Genomic DNA, 17,384 nt, shown 5'->3' on the forward strand with positions numbered 1-17,384 from the left:
TAATCTCCAGGATACCAAAAAAACATTAGGTGCACACAGAAGTTCTTGACCTGATCACTTGTGAATCCTCAAAGTTATATGTCAACTAAAGCTGATGATGCTCATAGTCAGTTTCTGCTTTAGCTTCATACATAAACTCAGAACCAGCCACAATGTATTTACCAGATAACAAAGTGTGGGGCTGGATGAACTCAGCAAGCCAAGCAGCATCTTAGGAGCACAAAAGCTGACGGGTTCGGCCCAGACCTTTTTCTGACGAAGGGTCTAGGCACAAAACATCAGCTTTTGTGCTCCTAAGATGTTGCTTAGCCTGCTGAGTTCATCCAGTTCCACACTTTGTTATCTCGGATTCTCCAGCATCTGCAGTTCCCATTATCTCTGATACAATGTACTTACCATTTGCTTCTCTTCCTGGTCACTAAGTGTGGTGGGTTCATTCTGACGTAGTCGCTCCTTCAGCAGCCGGAACTGCACACGCTGCAGATAGGCAGAGAAGGCCAAGCGTGCCTGTACCTTGCTGGGGAAACAGATTGAAGAGTAGCACAGCATTAGATTCAGTAATGCCAAAAATAGGAACAATTCTTCAAACCTAATGCACAATCATCAGTGTTAAAAGATCATTGACAATGCAGACATTTTTAGTGCTTAGCACCAACCTGAGATTGCCCCCTCGCTGTAACATCTCAAGGAGGTTAACTTTTGGTTGCTTGGTGTTTTCTTCCTCTTCAGTTTGAGTCAAAGCTTGTTCCTGACCAGGCACCTGTTTGCCAACGGCCTCCTGCTCAGTGAGTTCCAGGCATTCCTGCATTTTCACATTACTGACTCTCGAGCTTTTTGAGATTGGTTCCTGAGCCAGGACATGGGCAGGGCAGGTGTGTTCACTATTTTCTGCTTCATTCCCTGATATTTCCTCATCATTCTCTGCTTCCTCCTCCTCTTCACCCTCAGCTTCACAACTTGCACTACCCGAAGGAGCAAGTGCAACTTTGTGTGAAGGTCCTGAAATGTTAAACAGATATCAAAGGTTCAACCTGACATATGGAAGCCCAAAGACAGAAAAAAGGCATTTGATGGATTCTATGTTTTCTTACCTGTTTGTCCTCTCCTCACTTGAAGGTGCTGACTGTTACTGGGTAAAGGTTATCCCCTCCTTATTATCACTGGGGTAAGAGGCCCCCTACTGACTCTCACAGGAAAAGGGACACCCTGCTGATTCTCACTGGGGAGAGGCACCTCCACTCCTGAAGGTACTGACTCTTACTGGGGTACAGGGACCCCTCCTCTCCTGAAAGGGGTGACTCTCACTGGGGTACAGGGACCCCCACCCTTCCTGAAGGTGCTGACTCTCACTGGGATACAGGGTCCCCCTCCCCTCCTGAAGGTGCTGACTCTCACTGGGATACAGGGTCCCCCACCCCTCCTGAAGGTGCTGACTCTCACTGGGGTACAGGGTCCCCCTCCCCTCCTGAAGGTGCTGACTCTCACTGGGACACAGGGTCCCCCACCCCTCCTGAAGGTGCTGACTCTCACTGGGATACAGGGCCCCCCTCCCCTCCTAAAGGTGCTGTCTCTCACTGGGATACAGAGCCCCCCTCCCCTCCTGAAGGTGCTGATTCTCACTGGGGTACAGGGTCCCCCTCCCCTCCTGAAGGTGCTGTCTCTCACTGGGATACAGGGTCCCCCTCCCCTCCTGAAGGTGCTGATTCTCACTGGGGTACAGGGTCCCCCTCCTCTCCTGAAGGTGCTGACTCTCACTGGGGTACAGGTTCCCCCTCCCCTCCTGAAGGTGCTGACTCTCACTGGGGTACAGGGTCCCCCTCCTCTCCTGAAGGTGCTGACTCTCACTGGGGTACAGGGTCCCCCTCCCCTCCTGAAGGTGCTGTCTCTCACTGGGATACAGGGTCCCCCTCCCCTCCTGAAGGTGCTGATTCTCACTGGGGTGCAGGGTCCCCCACCCCTCCTGAAGGTGCTGACTCTCACTGGGGTACAGGGTCCCCCTCCCCTCCTGAAGGTGCTGATTCTCACTGGGGTACAGGGTCCCCCTCCCCTCCTGAAGGTGCTGACTCATTGGGGTACAGGATCCCCCTCCCCTCCTGAAGGTGCTGACTCTCACTGGGGTACAGGGTCCCCCTCCCCTCCTGAAGGTGCTGACTCTCACTGGGGTACAGGGTCCCGCTCCCCTCCTGAAGGTGCTGACTCTCACTGGGGTACAGGGTACCCCTCCCCTCCTGAAGGTGCTGTCTCTCACTGGGATACAGGGTCCCCCTCCCCTCCTGAAGGTGCTGATTCTCACTGAGGTACAGGGTCCCCCTCCTCTCCTGAAGGTGCTGACTCTCACTGGGGTACAGGTTCCCCCTCCCCTCCTGAAGGTGCTGACTCTCACTGGGGTACAGGGTCCCCCTCCTCTCCTGAAGGTGCTGACTGTCACTGGGGTACAGGATCCCCCTCCCCTCCTGAAGGTGCTGACTCTCACTGGGATACAGGGTCCCGCTCCTCTCCTGAAGGTGCTGCCTCTCACTGGGGTACAGGGTCCCCCTCCCCTCCTGAAGCTGCTGACTCTCACTGGGGTAGACGGTCCCCCTCCCCTCCTGAAGGTGCTGATTCTCACTGGGGTGCAGGGTCCCCCTCCCCTCCTGAAGGTGCTGATTTTCACTGGGGTACAGGGCCCCCCTCCCCTCCTGAAGGTGCTGACTCTCAGTGGGGTACAGGGTCCCCCTCCCCTCCTGAAGGTGCTGACTCTCACTGGGGTACAGGGTCCCCCTCCCCTCCTGAAGGTGCTGACTCTCACTGGGGTACAGGGTCCCCCTCCTCTCCTGAAGGTGCTGACTCTCACTGGGGTACAGGGTCCCCCTCCTCTCCTGAAGGTGCTGACTCTCACTGGGGTACGGGATCCCCCTCCCCTCCTGAAGGTGCTGATTCTCACTGGGGTACAGGGTCCCGCTCCTCTCCTGAAGGTGCTGACTCTCACTGGGGTACAGGGTCCCCCTCCCCTCCTGAAGGTGCTGACTCTCACTGGGGTACAGGGTCCCCCTCCTCTCCTGAAGGTGCTGACTCTCACTGGGATACAGGGTCCCCCTCCCCTCCTGAAGGTGCTGACTCTCACTGGGGTACAGGGTCCCCCTCCTCTCCTGAAGGTGCTGACTCTCACTGGGATACAGGGTCCCCCTCCCCTCCTGAAGGTGCTGACTCTCACTGGGGTACGGGGTCCCCCTCCCCTCCTGAAGGTGCTGATTCTCTCTGGGGTACAGGGTCCCCCTCCCCTCCTGAAGGTGCTGATTCTCTCTGGGGTACAGGGTCCCGCTCCTCTCCTGAAGGTGCTGACTCTCATCGGAGTGCCAGTTGTAGTGGAACATTATTGAGACATTACTAGGAGAGTCAATGAGTCTTGCTACAAATTCCACACAGATGCACCAATAACTGACCTGCACCTTTTCCCATTGCGATCTGTGCAGCAGTTTGGTTCTGCTTCCTTCTCTCTTCCAGAGACAACAGTTTCCTCTCATATTGCTGAACATGATTGTGAACCTCGACAAGGAGCACCTCTGATCGGAAGGACATTTGATTGCTCTGCAAGACACCATTGCTGAAAGGGAAGGGAGTAGGAAAAGAAAAATGCAGAAATATTCATATTCTATGAAAAAAACTGAATATTGATTATACGGACTGTCTTACTTTTCAGGAGGAAAATTCTGAATTCTTTAACACCACAAATCAAATCGCAACAAATCAAACTAGTCTGTGTCAGTAAACATCTGTGCTGACTCTCACAATCTGCAGTAATAAGGAATCTCCATCTCTTGGGGAGATATCCTCTCAGTTCACACAATGTAAAGTTAATAATACAGTAACAAAGCTATCTAGAAAACAGAATCAGAATAAAAAAAGTATCACAGAGCAATCAACTGACACTGTTACAGTGGTAATGCGAGAGTATTACAGGACTCTTAATCAGCATTATTATAGCACTAACACCTGGATATTATTACAGAGCTATTAACCAACATTATTACAGCAATCACATCAGAGTATTACAGCATTATTAATCAGGATTATTGCAGCAAAAAACATTACGGCATTGCAGAGCTATAAACTACCATTTTTATAACACTAACATCACAGAGGTATTGATTAGCATTAGAACAGCACCAACGTCAGGCACTAGACAGCATTAATCAGCATTATTAATACATGAATGAAATGATATGTGTCCATATGACAGTGTATCCAATATCTAATTCACATTTATTATGCCCTGGCACTCTCTTACTTTGTTAGCAAGTGGATTCTGATTGGTGCAAAGAATGTACCCATTAATGCTGCTTGACAGTTAACTGCCAGGCTTTGAATGTTAAAACAGGCAGGTTGACTCTGATTGGTCAGGCCATTGCCCCAGAATTAGGCTGCGGTTGAGATGAAACAGATTCAGTGTGTGGACAACTTCTTTCTGTCTGAAATAAACAGGGCCTTGCGTAGTGATAAATTTAGCTGCCAGCGCATGCGAATACATCAAACTGTTTGCCTGATTAACAATCCTCAACTGGTTATCAGCATAATTATTTGCACAGTAAAGTTTGTTTTTATTTCATTCACTTGTGGGATGTGGGCATCGCTGGCTGGCCAGCATTTATTGTCCATCCCTATTGGCCCCTTGAGAAGGAGGTGATGACCCGCCTTTTTGAAACACTACAGTCCTCCTGCTGTAGTTAACTCATAATGACGTTTGGGAGGGAATTCCAGGATTTTGACCCAGTGACTTCTTTTTAACAAACTTTGCCGAGCAAATTAAACAAAGAACTGCGGATGCTGGAAATCAAGAACAAAAACAGAAATTGTTGATGAAACTCAGCAGGTCTGGCAGAATCGATGGGAAAAAAGCAGATTTAACATTTCAAGTCCAGTGACTCTTCATCAGAACTGATAGCAACTAGGAAAAAGTGGCATTTATTCTGAAGACTAAGTTTGGGGAGGTGGGGGAAGGGGAGAGGTGAGCAGATATATGGAGATGGAGCACGGGGAGAGAGAAATATGAAAGGGGTAGGTAAACAAGGAGATAATGGATAGTAGGCCAGGCCAGCAGAGAACTGAACATGTAATAATAAGAGCTAAGAGTAGGGGTTACTCTGCTAAATACATGTCACAATAGAATTGGTTGTGGGTTTGGGTAAAATGAAATCATGGCTGAGAAATCAGGCTCAAAGTCATTGAACTCAATGTTGAGACCTAGAGGCTGCAGGGCTCCAAGTGGAAAATGAGAATGTTGTCCTTCGAGTTGGTGCTGAGACCTCCTGGAGCATTGCAGCAGGCCTGTGACAGAAATGCTGGGGTGGAAATATAGTGGTATGTTGAATTGGCAGACAACTGGAAGCTTAGGGTCATTTTTGTGGACAGAGCGTGGCTGTTCTACAAAGCAGTCACCCAGTCTGTGTTTCATCTCCCCAGTGTACAGGAGACCAAACCGCAAACAATGAATATGGTAGACTAAATTGAATAAAGGGCAGGAAAATCACTGCTTCACCTTAAAAATATGACTGGGGCCTTGGACACTGAGAAGACAGTCGGTAAACAGGCAGGTATTATACCTTCCGTGATTGTGCCATGGGAATGTGATGAAATGTTGGGTATACAGGAGGAGTGGACCACAGTGACCTGGAGGAACAGTGTTCACGACCTTCACCATCCTCATGTCATCTGGGGATGTCCAATTACAGCCTCCAAGCTCATAGGACCCCCCAACCCCACACACCCCATTTCTAGATAATAAAATGTGAGGCTGGATGAACACAGCAGGCCCAGCAGCATCTCAGGAGCACAAAAGCTGGCGTTTCGGGCCTAGACCCTTCATCAGAGAGGGGGATGGGGAGAGGGAACTTGAATAAATAGGGAGAGAGGGGGAGGCGGACCGAAGATGGAGAGAAAAGAAGATAGGTGGAGAGGAGAGTATAGGTGAGGAGGTAGGGAGGGGATAGGTCAGTCCAGGGAAGACGGACAGGTCAAGGAGGTGGGATGAGGTTAGTAGGTAGGAGATGGAGGTGCGGCTTGGGGTAGGAGGAAGGGATGGGTGAGAGGAAGAACAGGTTAGGGAGGCAGAGACAGGTTGGACTGGTTTTGGGATGTAGTGGCGGGGGGGAGAGCTGGGCTGGTTGTGTGGTGCAGTGGGGGGAGGAGACGAACTGGGCTGGTTTAGGGATGCGGTGGGGGAAGGGGAGATTTTGAAGCTGGTGAAGTCCACATTGATACCATTGGGCTGCAGCGTTCCCAAGCGGAATATGAGTTGCTGTTCCTGCAACCTTCGGGTGGCATCATTGTGGCACTGCCGGAGGCCCATGATGGACATGTCAACTAAAGAATGGGAGGGGGAGTGGAAATGGTTTGCGACTGGGAGGTGCAGATGTTTATTGCGAACCGAGCGGAGGTGTTCTGCAAAGCGGTCCCCAAGCCTCCGCTTGGTTTCCCCAGTGTAGAGGAAGCCACACCGGGTACAGTGAATGCAGTATACCACATTGGCAGATGTGCAGGTGAACCTCTGCTTAATATGTAAAGTCATCTTGGGGCCTGGGATAGGGGTGAGGGAGGAGGTGTGGGGGCAAGTGTAGCATTTCCTGCGGTTGCAGGGGAAGGTGCCGGGTGTGGTGGGGTTGGAGGGCAGTGTGGAGCGAACAAGGGAGTCACGGAGACAGTGGTCTCTCCGGAAAGCAGACAAGGGTGGGGATGGAAACATGTCTTGGGTGGTGAGGTCGCAAGCCATTTCCACTCCCCCTCCCATTCTTTAGATGACATGTCCATCATGGGCCTCCTGCAGTGCCACAATGATGCCACCCGAAGTTTGCAGGAACAGCAACTCATATTCCGCCTGGGAACCCTGCAGCCCAATGGTATCAATGTGGACTTCACCAGCTTCAAAATCTCCCCTTCCCCCACCGCATCCCTAAACCAGCCCAGTTCGTCTCCTCCCCCCACTGCACCACACAACCAGCCCAGCTCTTCCCCTCCACCCACTGCATCCCAAAACCAGTCCTACCTGTCTCTGCCTCCCTAACCTGTTCTTCCTCTCACCCATCCCTCCTCCCACCCCAAGCCGCACCTCCATCTCCTACCTACTAACCTCATCCCACCTCCTTGACCTGTCCGTCTTCCCTGGACTGACCTATCCCCTCCAGACCTCCACACCTATACTCTCCTCTCCACCTATCTTCTTTTCTCTCCATCTTCGGTCCGCCTCCCCCCTCTCCCTATTTATTCCAGAACCCTCTCCCCATCCCCCTCTCTGATGAAGGGTCTAGGCCTGAAACATCAGCTTTTGTGCTCCTGGGATGCTGCTGGGCCTGCTGTGTTCATCCAGCCTCACATTTTATTATCTTGGATTCTCCAGCATCTGCAGTTCCCATTATCACTCACACCCCATTTCTATCTTGTTCTATATTCTATCTGCTTCCCAAAATTCACAAACGGGGCTGCCTGGGCAGATCCATTGTTTCTGCCTGTTCCTGCCCCACAGATCTCTTCTCTTCCTACCTCACTCAGTTTTTCTCCTCTTGTCCAGACCCTTCCCACTTACATCCGTAATTCTTCTGTCAGTTTACATCACAGAACATTGAACATAGAATAGTATAGCACTGTACAGGCCCATCGGACCACAATGTTGTGCCGACCTATTACCCTACTAAGATCAATCTACCCTGCATTCTCCACGTTTTATTATCATCCACGTGCCTATCCAAGAGTCACTTAAAATTCTCAAAGGTATCTGACTGCACGCCCACTGCCGGCAGCACATTCCACACGCCCACCACACTCTGTGTAAAGAACCCACCTCTGGCATCTTCCCTGCACCTTCCTCCAAGAAACTTCAAATTAAGTTCCCCTCATAATTGTCATTTCTACCCTGGGGAAAAAGTCTCTGACTATCCACTCTATCTGTGCTTCAACATCTTGTACACCTCTAGCCTCTCGTCCTTCTTCGCTCCAATGAAAAATGCCCTAGTTCCCTCGACCTTTCCTCAAAAGACCTGCCCTCCAATCCAGGCAGCATCCTGGTAAATCTCCTCAGCACTCTCTCTAAAGCTTCCACATCTTTCCTATAATGAGGTGACCAGAACTGAACACAATATTCCAAGTGTGGTCTAACCAGGGCTTTATATAGCTTCAGCATAACCTCGCGGCTCTTAATCTCACCTCCCCTGCCAAAGAAAGCCAATACACCATACACCTTCTTTGCAACCCCATCAATTTGGGTCACAACTTTAAGTGATCCATGGATGTGGACCCCAAGATCCCTCTGTGCCTCCACACTGCCAAGAATCCTGCCATTAACCCTGTATTCTGCATTCAAATTCAACCTTCCAAAATGAATCACTTCACAATTTTCTGATTTGAATTCCATCTGCCACTTCTTTGCCCAGCTCTGCATCCTGTCAATGTCTCATTACAACCTACAACTGCCCTCCAAGCTGTCCACAACTGCACCAACCTTCCTGTTATTGGCAAACTTACTAACCCACCCTTCCACTTCCTCATCCAAGTCATTCATAAAGATCACAAAGAGTACAGGTCCCAGAACAGATTCCTGCAGAACACACCGGACACCGAGCTCCAGGCTGAATATCTTCCATCTACTACCACCCAATGGCTTCTACTCGACAGCCAGTTTTTTATCCAGATATCCAAATTTCCCTGAATCCCGTGCCTCCTTACTTTCTGAATGAAAGTTTCAGAATTTGCAGTTTGCAGGCTCCAGCTGCCTCCGCTTTACCATAGATGTGCAATCCCTTTACACATCTCTGCTTCTTCCTGGAAGAAAGGCCTAAACCATCCCCAATGGCCATCAGCCTCCTTCACCTGGCCGACATCATCCTCACCCTAAAACTTCTCCTTTCACTCCTCTCACTTTCTCCAGGCCAGAGAGGTGGCCGTGGATACCTGCATGGGTCCCAGTTATGCCTGTCTCCCTCTACAGTATGTGGAACATTGCTTCTTTCAGTCCTACTCTGAACACTGCCGTAACTCTTTCTCTGGTAGATCAATGACATTATTGGTGCTGCTTCCCTCTCTCATCTAGAATTAGAAAAAATTATCAATTTTGCTTCCAAGTTCCACCCCACTCTTACCTTTATCTAGTCCATTTCTAACTGCTCCATTCCCTTCCTCAAAAATTTTGTTTCCACTTCTGGGGTCATGTGGCTAACAATATCCACCACAAATCCACCAGCTCCCAAAGATACCTGAACTGTACATCTTCACACTCTGCTTCCTTTAGGGAACTCATCATATTCTCCCAGTTTCTGTTCTGACGATACCACCTTCCACAGGGGACCACAGAAACGTCTGTCTTTGTCCCACTACCATGGTGACAGAGTCCTCAGCCACATTTGACCCATCCCCTGCACTTCTGCTCTCACCCCCTTCCCTTGCCTTTCCTCCCATTTCCCTCACCTTCACGACCAGGCACCTATTACCCTCTGGAACCTGACACTTACAGCATTCTGCAGGAAACACTTCCTCTGGGATACTCTCGTCCACGCCTCCTCATTCCCAAGATCTTCCCATGGTACCTTCCCATTCAATCACAGAAGGTCTAAGACCTGCCCATTTACATTCTCCCTCCTCAGTATCCAAGGCCCCAGACACACTTTCTACATGAAGCAGCGTTTTACCTGTACTTCATTCAATCTAGTCTATAGCATTTGCTGCTCACAATGTGGTCTACTCTACATTGAAAAGACGAAACATACAATGGAAGACTGCTTTGCAGAAAGCTAATATTCTGTCCACTAACACGATCCGAGTTTCCAGTTGCCTGGCACTTAAACACACCATTATGCTCCGATGCCAATATTTCTGCCACAGGCTTGGTGCAGTATTCCAGCAAAACAAAATCTCACTTTCTACTTGGGGAGCCTACAGCCTCTAGGACTCAAAATCAAGTTCAATAACTTCATGGCCTGATTTCATCTTTCCATATTTTCTTTTACCCACCCACTCCCAGTCCTATTACGAAACAGGTTGCCTTTAGCAAATTCACGCTTACCCCTAGGCCTACTATCACATTATACAGAACGAAAACAAAGTTGCTGGAAAAGCTCAGCAGGTCTGGCAGCATCTGTGAAGGAGAAAACAGAGTTAACGTTTCAGGTCTAGTGATCCTTCCTCGGAACTCAGCTCTTATCATCACTAATTCAGCTCTTCTTCTGTCCTGGCCTGCTATCCATTATCTCCTTGTTTACATACCCCTTTCATATATCTTACTCACTCTCTCTGTCTGGGCATCATCTCCACCTAGCCGCTCACCTCACCTCTTTGCCTCTTGCCCCAACTTCTGCTTCTGCATAAATGCCACTTTTTGCTAGCTGATAACAGTTCTGATGAAGAGTCACTGGACTTCAAACGTTACATCTGGCTTCTTTTCACGTATGCTGTCGGCCTGCTGAATTTGCCAACAATTTCTTTATCTAGCAAATGTTGTCCCATTGCAGAATCAGATGTAATGTTGGAGACTGTGTTGCACGTTTTGCAAGGGCAAGCTAACTAATTAGATGACAGCCATTTGCTGATAATTTGACTGGGAATGGCCCTGACCAATCAGAATCAACCTACCAGGTTTAAGCATGGCAAAGCCTCTGCTAATCAGAGTTCACTTGCTAACTAATCAGTACTCTCCTCTGAGATAATGGGAACTGCAGATGCTGGAGAGTCCAAGATAATGAAATGTGAGGCTGGATGAACACAGCAGGCCCAGCAGCATCTCAGGAGCACAATATGCAGTATAAATGTCGATTTTCCTTTGAAATCGTATTTCTTACAAATTGTCCTGACGAGTGCGAGATGAAAAGCTTCATCAAAATGTGTCTTTTTCAGCAACACTCAGTGAAAACTTTTGCTATTTACTCAATAGACTTTGCCAAATTTCAAAATACTAAGCTAATTCCTTACCGAGGTTTTAATGAGGTAGCAAGTTTCTTCTTCCTATAAACAGAAAAAAACACAGAAATCATGTCACTGAATACTGAAGTAACAGCTCGAATACTCAGCCAAGAAAACAAACACGATTGGATGAAATTCACCTAGGCTGCAGGAATTCCATCACAAGGGCTGAAGGCAGGAATCGACACTGCTTTAGTGAACAGGGCCCAAGGCTGCATTTTGCAGACTGCAGTCTGCAGTAAAGTGCTGTGAGACTCACTTTCGTGGTACCACTGTCAGAGTTGCATTTGGAACAAGGCGATGACCTCAAACTAGAGAGTAAGTAGGGGGCTGCGAGTCAATTAGTGTAGTCCCAGTAAGGGCAAAGAGTCCCTAAGCAGCGTTCCCTCTAATTTTCACTCTTCTGCATAGTCCTACGAGGTCTGTATATGACTGTGGCTTCCTGAACCACATTCTATGTCATCACTCAGATTGCCATGTATGGAACGTCAACATGCCTGGAGGTACATGCAGCCAAGAGGCAATGTTGACCAAAAGAGAAGGCAGCACAGATACCAAGTGTAGCTTTTGCCAAGGGGGAGATGCCTCTGTAAGACAAAGAGTGCCCATATCAGAGAGAGCCCTGCCCCTGAAACAGGAGCCCACCAGTTTGTATAGCAGTTTCCTTACACAGGCCTGGTGGGCCTCTCACCAGCTGGTAGGATCCCCACAAAAACAATGAGAAATCCTTCATTTAATTGGTCCAAATGGGCTGCCTTTCCTGGTAGTGGCAAATTAGCATGCACTGGAGGATGACAGACACCGTCCCTCATGATGCCTTCCCATACCATTTTGCCCATCATTGCCCTCCCAATCTGGTCGGGTGATAAATGCCTTCCCTGACGGCCTGTTTAACAAACATGCTACTGTATTCATGAAAACAGAGCTGTAGGTCCGCACCAAATCTGGACATGGGTTGCATTCACAAAACAATCTACTCATTAGCTGGACAAATTACAGTGCCTCTGGGCTAGGGAAATATCTACTGGTACTCCTTTCCTTCACTGTTGTCCATTAACTCTAGTAGAACTGGGTTGTCCAATGAGAACAGGATGGGGGTCAGCTTTCACATCTTCAGGAACCAAATGTAATCGCTGAAACACACCACCTTCAGATGAGATGGGGTTCTGGACTCCAGAAAGCATCAGTGTTTTCAGGAGAGGAGGTAATCTGTACCACCGTAAGAGTCTGTGCTTTCAGGAGGAAGGGACCTGTACCCCAGTGAGAGTCAGCATCTTCAGGAGGGGAGGGGGACACTGTATCCCAGTGAGAGTCAGCAACCTCAGGAGGGGAGGGGGACCCTGTACCCCAGTGAGAGTCAGCACCTTCAGGAGGGCAGGGGGGCCCTGTATTGCAGTGAGAGTCAGCACCTTCAGGAGGGGAGGGGTACCCCGCACCCCACTGAGAGTCAGCACCTTCAGTAGAGGAGGGGGACCCTGTACCCCAGTGAGAGTCAACACCTTCAGGAGGGGAGGGGGACCCTGTATCCCAGTGAGAGTCAGCACCTTCAGAAGGGGAGGGGGACCCTGTACACCAGTGACAGTCAGCACCTTCAGGCGGGGAGGGGGACCCTGTACCCCAGTGAGAGTCAGCACCTTCAGGAGGGGAGGGGGACCGGTACAAAAGGGAGGGTCCAGCTCCTTCAGGTTAGGAAGGAGACCCTGTGCCCCAATGAGAGTCAGCACCTTGAGGAGAGGAAGGGGAGCTATACCCCAGTGAGATCCAACGAAAAAGTGAAATAGAATATGAGTGACGTATAGATGTACTCCTCTCAGCTTTGCTCTTACCTGCCTGCAAAAAGACGTGTGGCCAACACATAGTTCAGGGTGGTTTTATGCTCTAGAAATTGCCTGGTGAATGAAATACAGTCAGTGTTAGGAAGGCAATAGCTAATAATCCTAATTATTAATTTCAGATTCATAAACCTCTGTTATCAATCCATCACAGACTTGGCATACAATCGTTTCAAAAGTATGTCTATTTTAAAATACTTCTGGGTCCCTTAATAATTTCATTTCTTCTGGAGATGAGGAAATAGTTTTTGGCCTTTCCCCTGTTGTGATCATGCAGACTGAGAGTGCTGATCCAGCCTCTTCACAGGGCTTTTAAAAGTGAACTGCAGCCACAGGTAGATGGAACAAGACATGGAAATTAGTGAACAAGACACATTATCCAAGCAACTACATACAGCTGTAAGATTATAACAAGTCTCCCGCCAAGGTTCATGCAGAAGTAGCACAAGAGATGTATGGTCATCATTGCATTGAAACCAGGGCAGCAAAATGAATGCTGCCAAATGATAAATGAATAAGGCCAACACACAAAATAGAAGCAGGAGTCAGCCATTCTGGTCCTCAAGCCTGCTCTGCCTTCAATATGAGCATGACATGAGTGTAGCATGATTGTAACCATAAATCCATGTTCCTGTCTACGGCTGCTAGCATTTCAACCCATTAACAAGAATCAATCTGTCTCTGCCTTAAAAATATTCGAGACTCTGCCTTCACCATCTTTCCAGGAAAACAGTTCCAAAGACCTATGACCCTCTGAGAAAAACAGAATCATCTCATCTCTGTTTTTAAATGGGTAACCCCTTATTTTTGCACAATAATTCCTCATTCCCATTTCTCCCAAAGAAACATTGCCTTTACTTTCACCCTGTCAAAACCTCTCAAGATTTTTTAATGTTTCAAAATAATTACTGCTTACTCTTCTAAACTCCAACAGATATTCTAACGTGTTCAACCTTTCCTCGTAACACAACCTCCTGTCCCCACAACTATTCCAGGTACTAATCTGCTTATCTTCTCCGAACTGCTTCAAAACATTTACATCCTCCCCTGCAGAATACTCCAAATGTGGTCTAACCAGTGCCCTGTGTAGCTGCTTTCATGTCTAATACTCCTGATGATAAATGATAATATTCTATTAGCTTTCCCAGTTAGTTGCTGTAGCTGCATGCTAATCTTCTGCGATTTTTGCACAAGGCACCCAGACCCCACTGCATCTCAAAGATCAGCATTGTCTCATCATTTACACAACATGCCTTTTTTTATTCTTCTTGCTAAGACAGATGAAGGATCCTAGTAGATTGGTAAACCATGATTTCCCTTTCACAAAATTATTTTGGCTCTTGTTGCCTTCACTTATTTGTGTGCCCTGCCCAGAACTTCTTCAGTAATAGCTCCTCACAGTTTCCTATGACAGATGTTAATCTAACTGGCTTGGAAGTTCCTGGTTTCTGTCTCCCCTTCATTTTGAATAAAGGAGTTATCTTCACTATCTTCCATAGGATTGTACAAAAACAGAAGTTGCTGGAAAAGCTCAGCAGGTCTGGCAGCATCTGAGAAGGAAGAGAGTCACCGGGCCCGAAACATAAACTCTCGATTTCTCTTCTCAGATGCTGCCAGACCTGCTGAGCTTTTCCAACAACTTCTGTTTTTGTTCCTGATTTACAGCATCCACAGTTCTTTTGGATTTCATTTGATAGATTGTCCCCTAATCAAGAGAGTCTTGGAAATTTAAGACCAATGCACCAATTATCTCACGAGCCATATGTTTTAAAATTATAAATGAACAATAAAACTTGCACACATGCTAATTAGGGAGAATATGTACTTTTTTTATCTTGGACCTCTGTTTAACAAATGGGGGGGCCTTTGCTTATGGATAGACATTAAGATATATTTTTTCATATTTCCACATTCGCCTTCTACAATACAACTGAGTTGCTTTTCTTGGCTCACCCATAAAGTTCCCAGGTATTAGCAGTGGGAAATATCCGTATAAATCCCCCTTTTCTCTCATTCTCTTCCATTGCACGCCGCACAACTTTTATCTGTAAGCACAACAATGCATCACGAGTGACGAAAGCTGGAGAGAAATCATTAGCCATCACATACTTTTAATCCACTAAAGATTTGTTTATTAGGAGATTCAGAGTATGCCTAAGTTACATTTTCAATGCCAATCCTGCTAAGGTAATCACAGTACGGTTTCAAAATCCAGGGATCACAGAGTAAAAATGACAGTGAGAGAATGCAGGATTTTTGTTATCCAACACTGTTGAATGTAACTAATGCAAAGTTTGCATCTTTAATTTAAATTCTGATCAAGTGTGATTGTGATCTCATTCAATAGTTGAACAAGCCTGAATGACTGAGAGGCTGGACAAGCTCGAGGGGGAAGAACATAATATGTTTCTCGAACCAAGCACATGGGAATTAACTGTGGAGTAAATTACCAGGAAAAGGTAGTGAAGCAGACAGTAAAAGTGGGTTCAGGAGGCAGTGTGCCCCTGGAAAGATGAGATTGAAGAATATGGAGGCAAGTTGAGTTTCAGAGGGTCTTGCAAATCTTTTAATCTCATTTACTCACACTCACACATCTTTTTAATCCCATTTCTTATTTCAGATACCTATAACTGTGATAACACCAATTATCTGAATTGGAAACTGCGTCTGTATTTTGACTGGTCTTGTTGTAAATGTAGTACCCAATAGCAGACAGCAAGATTTCCAAATCATTTTGACTTAAAGCATTAACTCTGCTTCTCTTTTCACAGATGCTGTGAGACCTGCTGGGTTTCTCCAACACTTTCCACTTTATATCTGGTGAACTACCCTGCTCTTCTTTGAATTGTGCCTTCAGATATAAGTCCACTTTAATATTCATATAGGGACCTTGTTTTAACACCTTCTCCAAAAGGCTGCATGTTACACCTTACTGCTTAGTACTATACTGGAGCAACAGTCCGGATTATGTCTAGGTCATTCAGAAGCCAGCATTTGACTACTTAGAAAAGCAAAGGCACTTAAATTATTTTCCCTCCTAGTATTTGCTGTTTGGTTGCAGCCAGCATAAGTCCATAGAAATTTATCTAATTCCTAGTCTCAACTGCAACCTCTCACCTCCTCCAAAGACAACTGCAGATTGCTTGATCCTTGTGCTCCTAATGGTCTTTCCTTGCCCGATGAAGTCTTCCCTTTTACTTCAGTATCATTTGCAGAAATTGGCCTCTGTTGGTGCTGTAAGATTTTCAAAGACACAAAATGTTGAATCTAATGTGGTCAGAATTCAAATGTCACAAATTGGTACATCCCACTATTTATAACCATTAAAAATCAGGCTCACTGATGGCGATGGTTAAATACATGGTTAAAATAATAGTGTTGGTGCAAAGTCTGATGAAGTTGATCATGCAAATCAATACCGGTATCTGAGATAACAAGGTGTAGAACTGGATGGACACAGCAGGCCAAGCAGCATCAGAAGAGCAGGAAAGCTGACGTTTTGGGTCTAGACCCTTCTTCAGAAATGGGGGAGGGGAAGGGGATTCTGAAATAAATAGGGAGCCGGCGGGGGCGTGGTGGCAGATAGAAGATGGATAAAGGAGAAGATAGGTGGAGTGGAGACAGACAGGTCAAGGAGGCTGGGTTGGAGCCAGCAAATGTGAGCGTAGGTGGAGAGGTAGGGAGGGGATAGGTCAGTCCAGGGAGGATGGACAGGTCAAGAGGTCGGGATGAGGCTAATAGGTAGGAGATAGAGGTGGGGTTTGAGGTGGAAGGAGGGGATAGGTGGGAGGACAGGTTAGGCAGGCGGGTACAGTATCTGAATAGTCCGCGAGAACTCCTTCCACGTGAAAAAGTGATTTATTTGTACTACTTTTAATTTTATTTATGCATTTGGTGTACACAATGTTGACTCTGCTACTAAGGCTGAGTGACTTCATTGCTCCAGCCCTCGGGAATAGGAGTTGAGATGTGATTTTAAGGTTGTACAGGATGCTGGTGAGGCCTCTTCTGGAAAACTGCAGTTCTGGTCACCCTGCTATTGGGAGCATATTACTAAATTGGAGACAGTTCAGAAAAGATTTACCAGGATGTTGCCAGGAGTGAAAGGTTTGAGTTATAAAAATAGGCTGGATAGACTGGGACTTTTTCCACTGGAGAGTGGGAGGTTGAGGGGGTGATCTTATAGAGGTTTATAAAATCATGAGGGGCATAGATAAGGTGCTTACCAAGGGTCTTTTCCATATGGGGAATTTCAAAACCAGGGGCCATTTTTTAAGGTGAGATGAGAAGTTTATGAAGGACATGGGGGGTTCGTGTGTGGAATAAACCGCCAGAGGAAGTACTGGATGTGGGTACAACATTTAAAAGACATTTGGATCAGCACACGAATAGGAAAATTTTGGAGGGATACGGGGCAAATGCAGGCAAGTGGGACTAGTTTAGGTTGGGCACATGGTGCTTGGCATGGACTAGTTGGACCGCAGGTTCTGTTTCCATGTTGCATGAATCCACGGCTGCTTTACGGAACACCTTCATCTAGTCCATAAGGATGACCCTGAACTTCCAGCTGCTTCCAGTTCTCCAGCTTGGTGTTCTTCTCATCTTTCTGCCCTTGGCATTTTATAATGTACCAAT

At 47.3% G+C, this 17,384-nt stretch overlaps 1 protein-coding gene across 2 annotated transcripts in view; it reads right to left on the bottom strand.

Moving 5' to 3' along the window:
* The window catches only part of ttll5 (tubulin tyrosine ligase-like family, member 5), a 419,059-nt gene that overhangs the window by 206,044 nt on the left and 195,631 nt on the right, over positions 1 to 17,384 (bottom strand). For both annotated transcript variants that reach the window (XM_059648892.1, XM_059648891.1), the window contains 7 exons: positions 15,867 to 15,983; positions 14,703 to 14,794; positions 12,744 to 12,806; positions 10,927 to 10,959; positions 3,423 to 3,583; positions 657 to 999; positions 397 to 517 (listed from right to left, as the gene is read on the bottom strand). In XM_059648892.1, the coding sequence (XP_059504875.1) occupies positions 397 to 517; positions 657 to 999; positions 3,423 to 3,583; positions 10,927 to 10,959; positions 12,744 to 12,806; positions 14,703 to 14,794; positions 15,867 to 15,983 (930 nt within the window). The remainder of the gene's footprint in view (positions 1 to 396; positions 518 to 656; positions 1,000 to 3,422; positions 3,584 to 10,926; positions 10,960 to 12,743; positions 12,807 to 14,702; positions 14,795 to 15,866; positions 15,984 to 17,384) is intronic.

The sequence above is a fragment of the Stegostoma tigrinum genome, chromosome 10 (genome assembly GCF_030684315.1).
Source record: "Stegostoma tigrinum isolate sSteTig4 chromosome 10, sSteTig4.hap1, whole genome shotgun sequence".
NCBI lineage: Eukaryota > Metazoa > Chordata > Chondrichthyes > Orectolobiformes > Stegostomatidae > Stegostoma > Stegostoma tigrinum.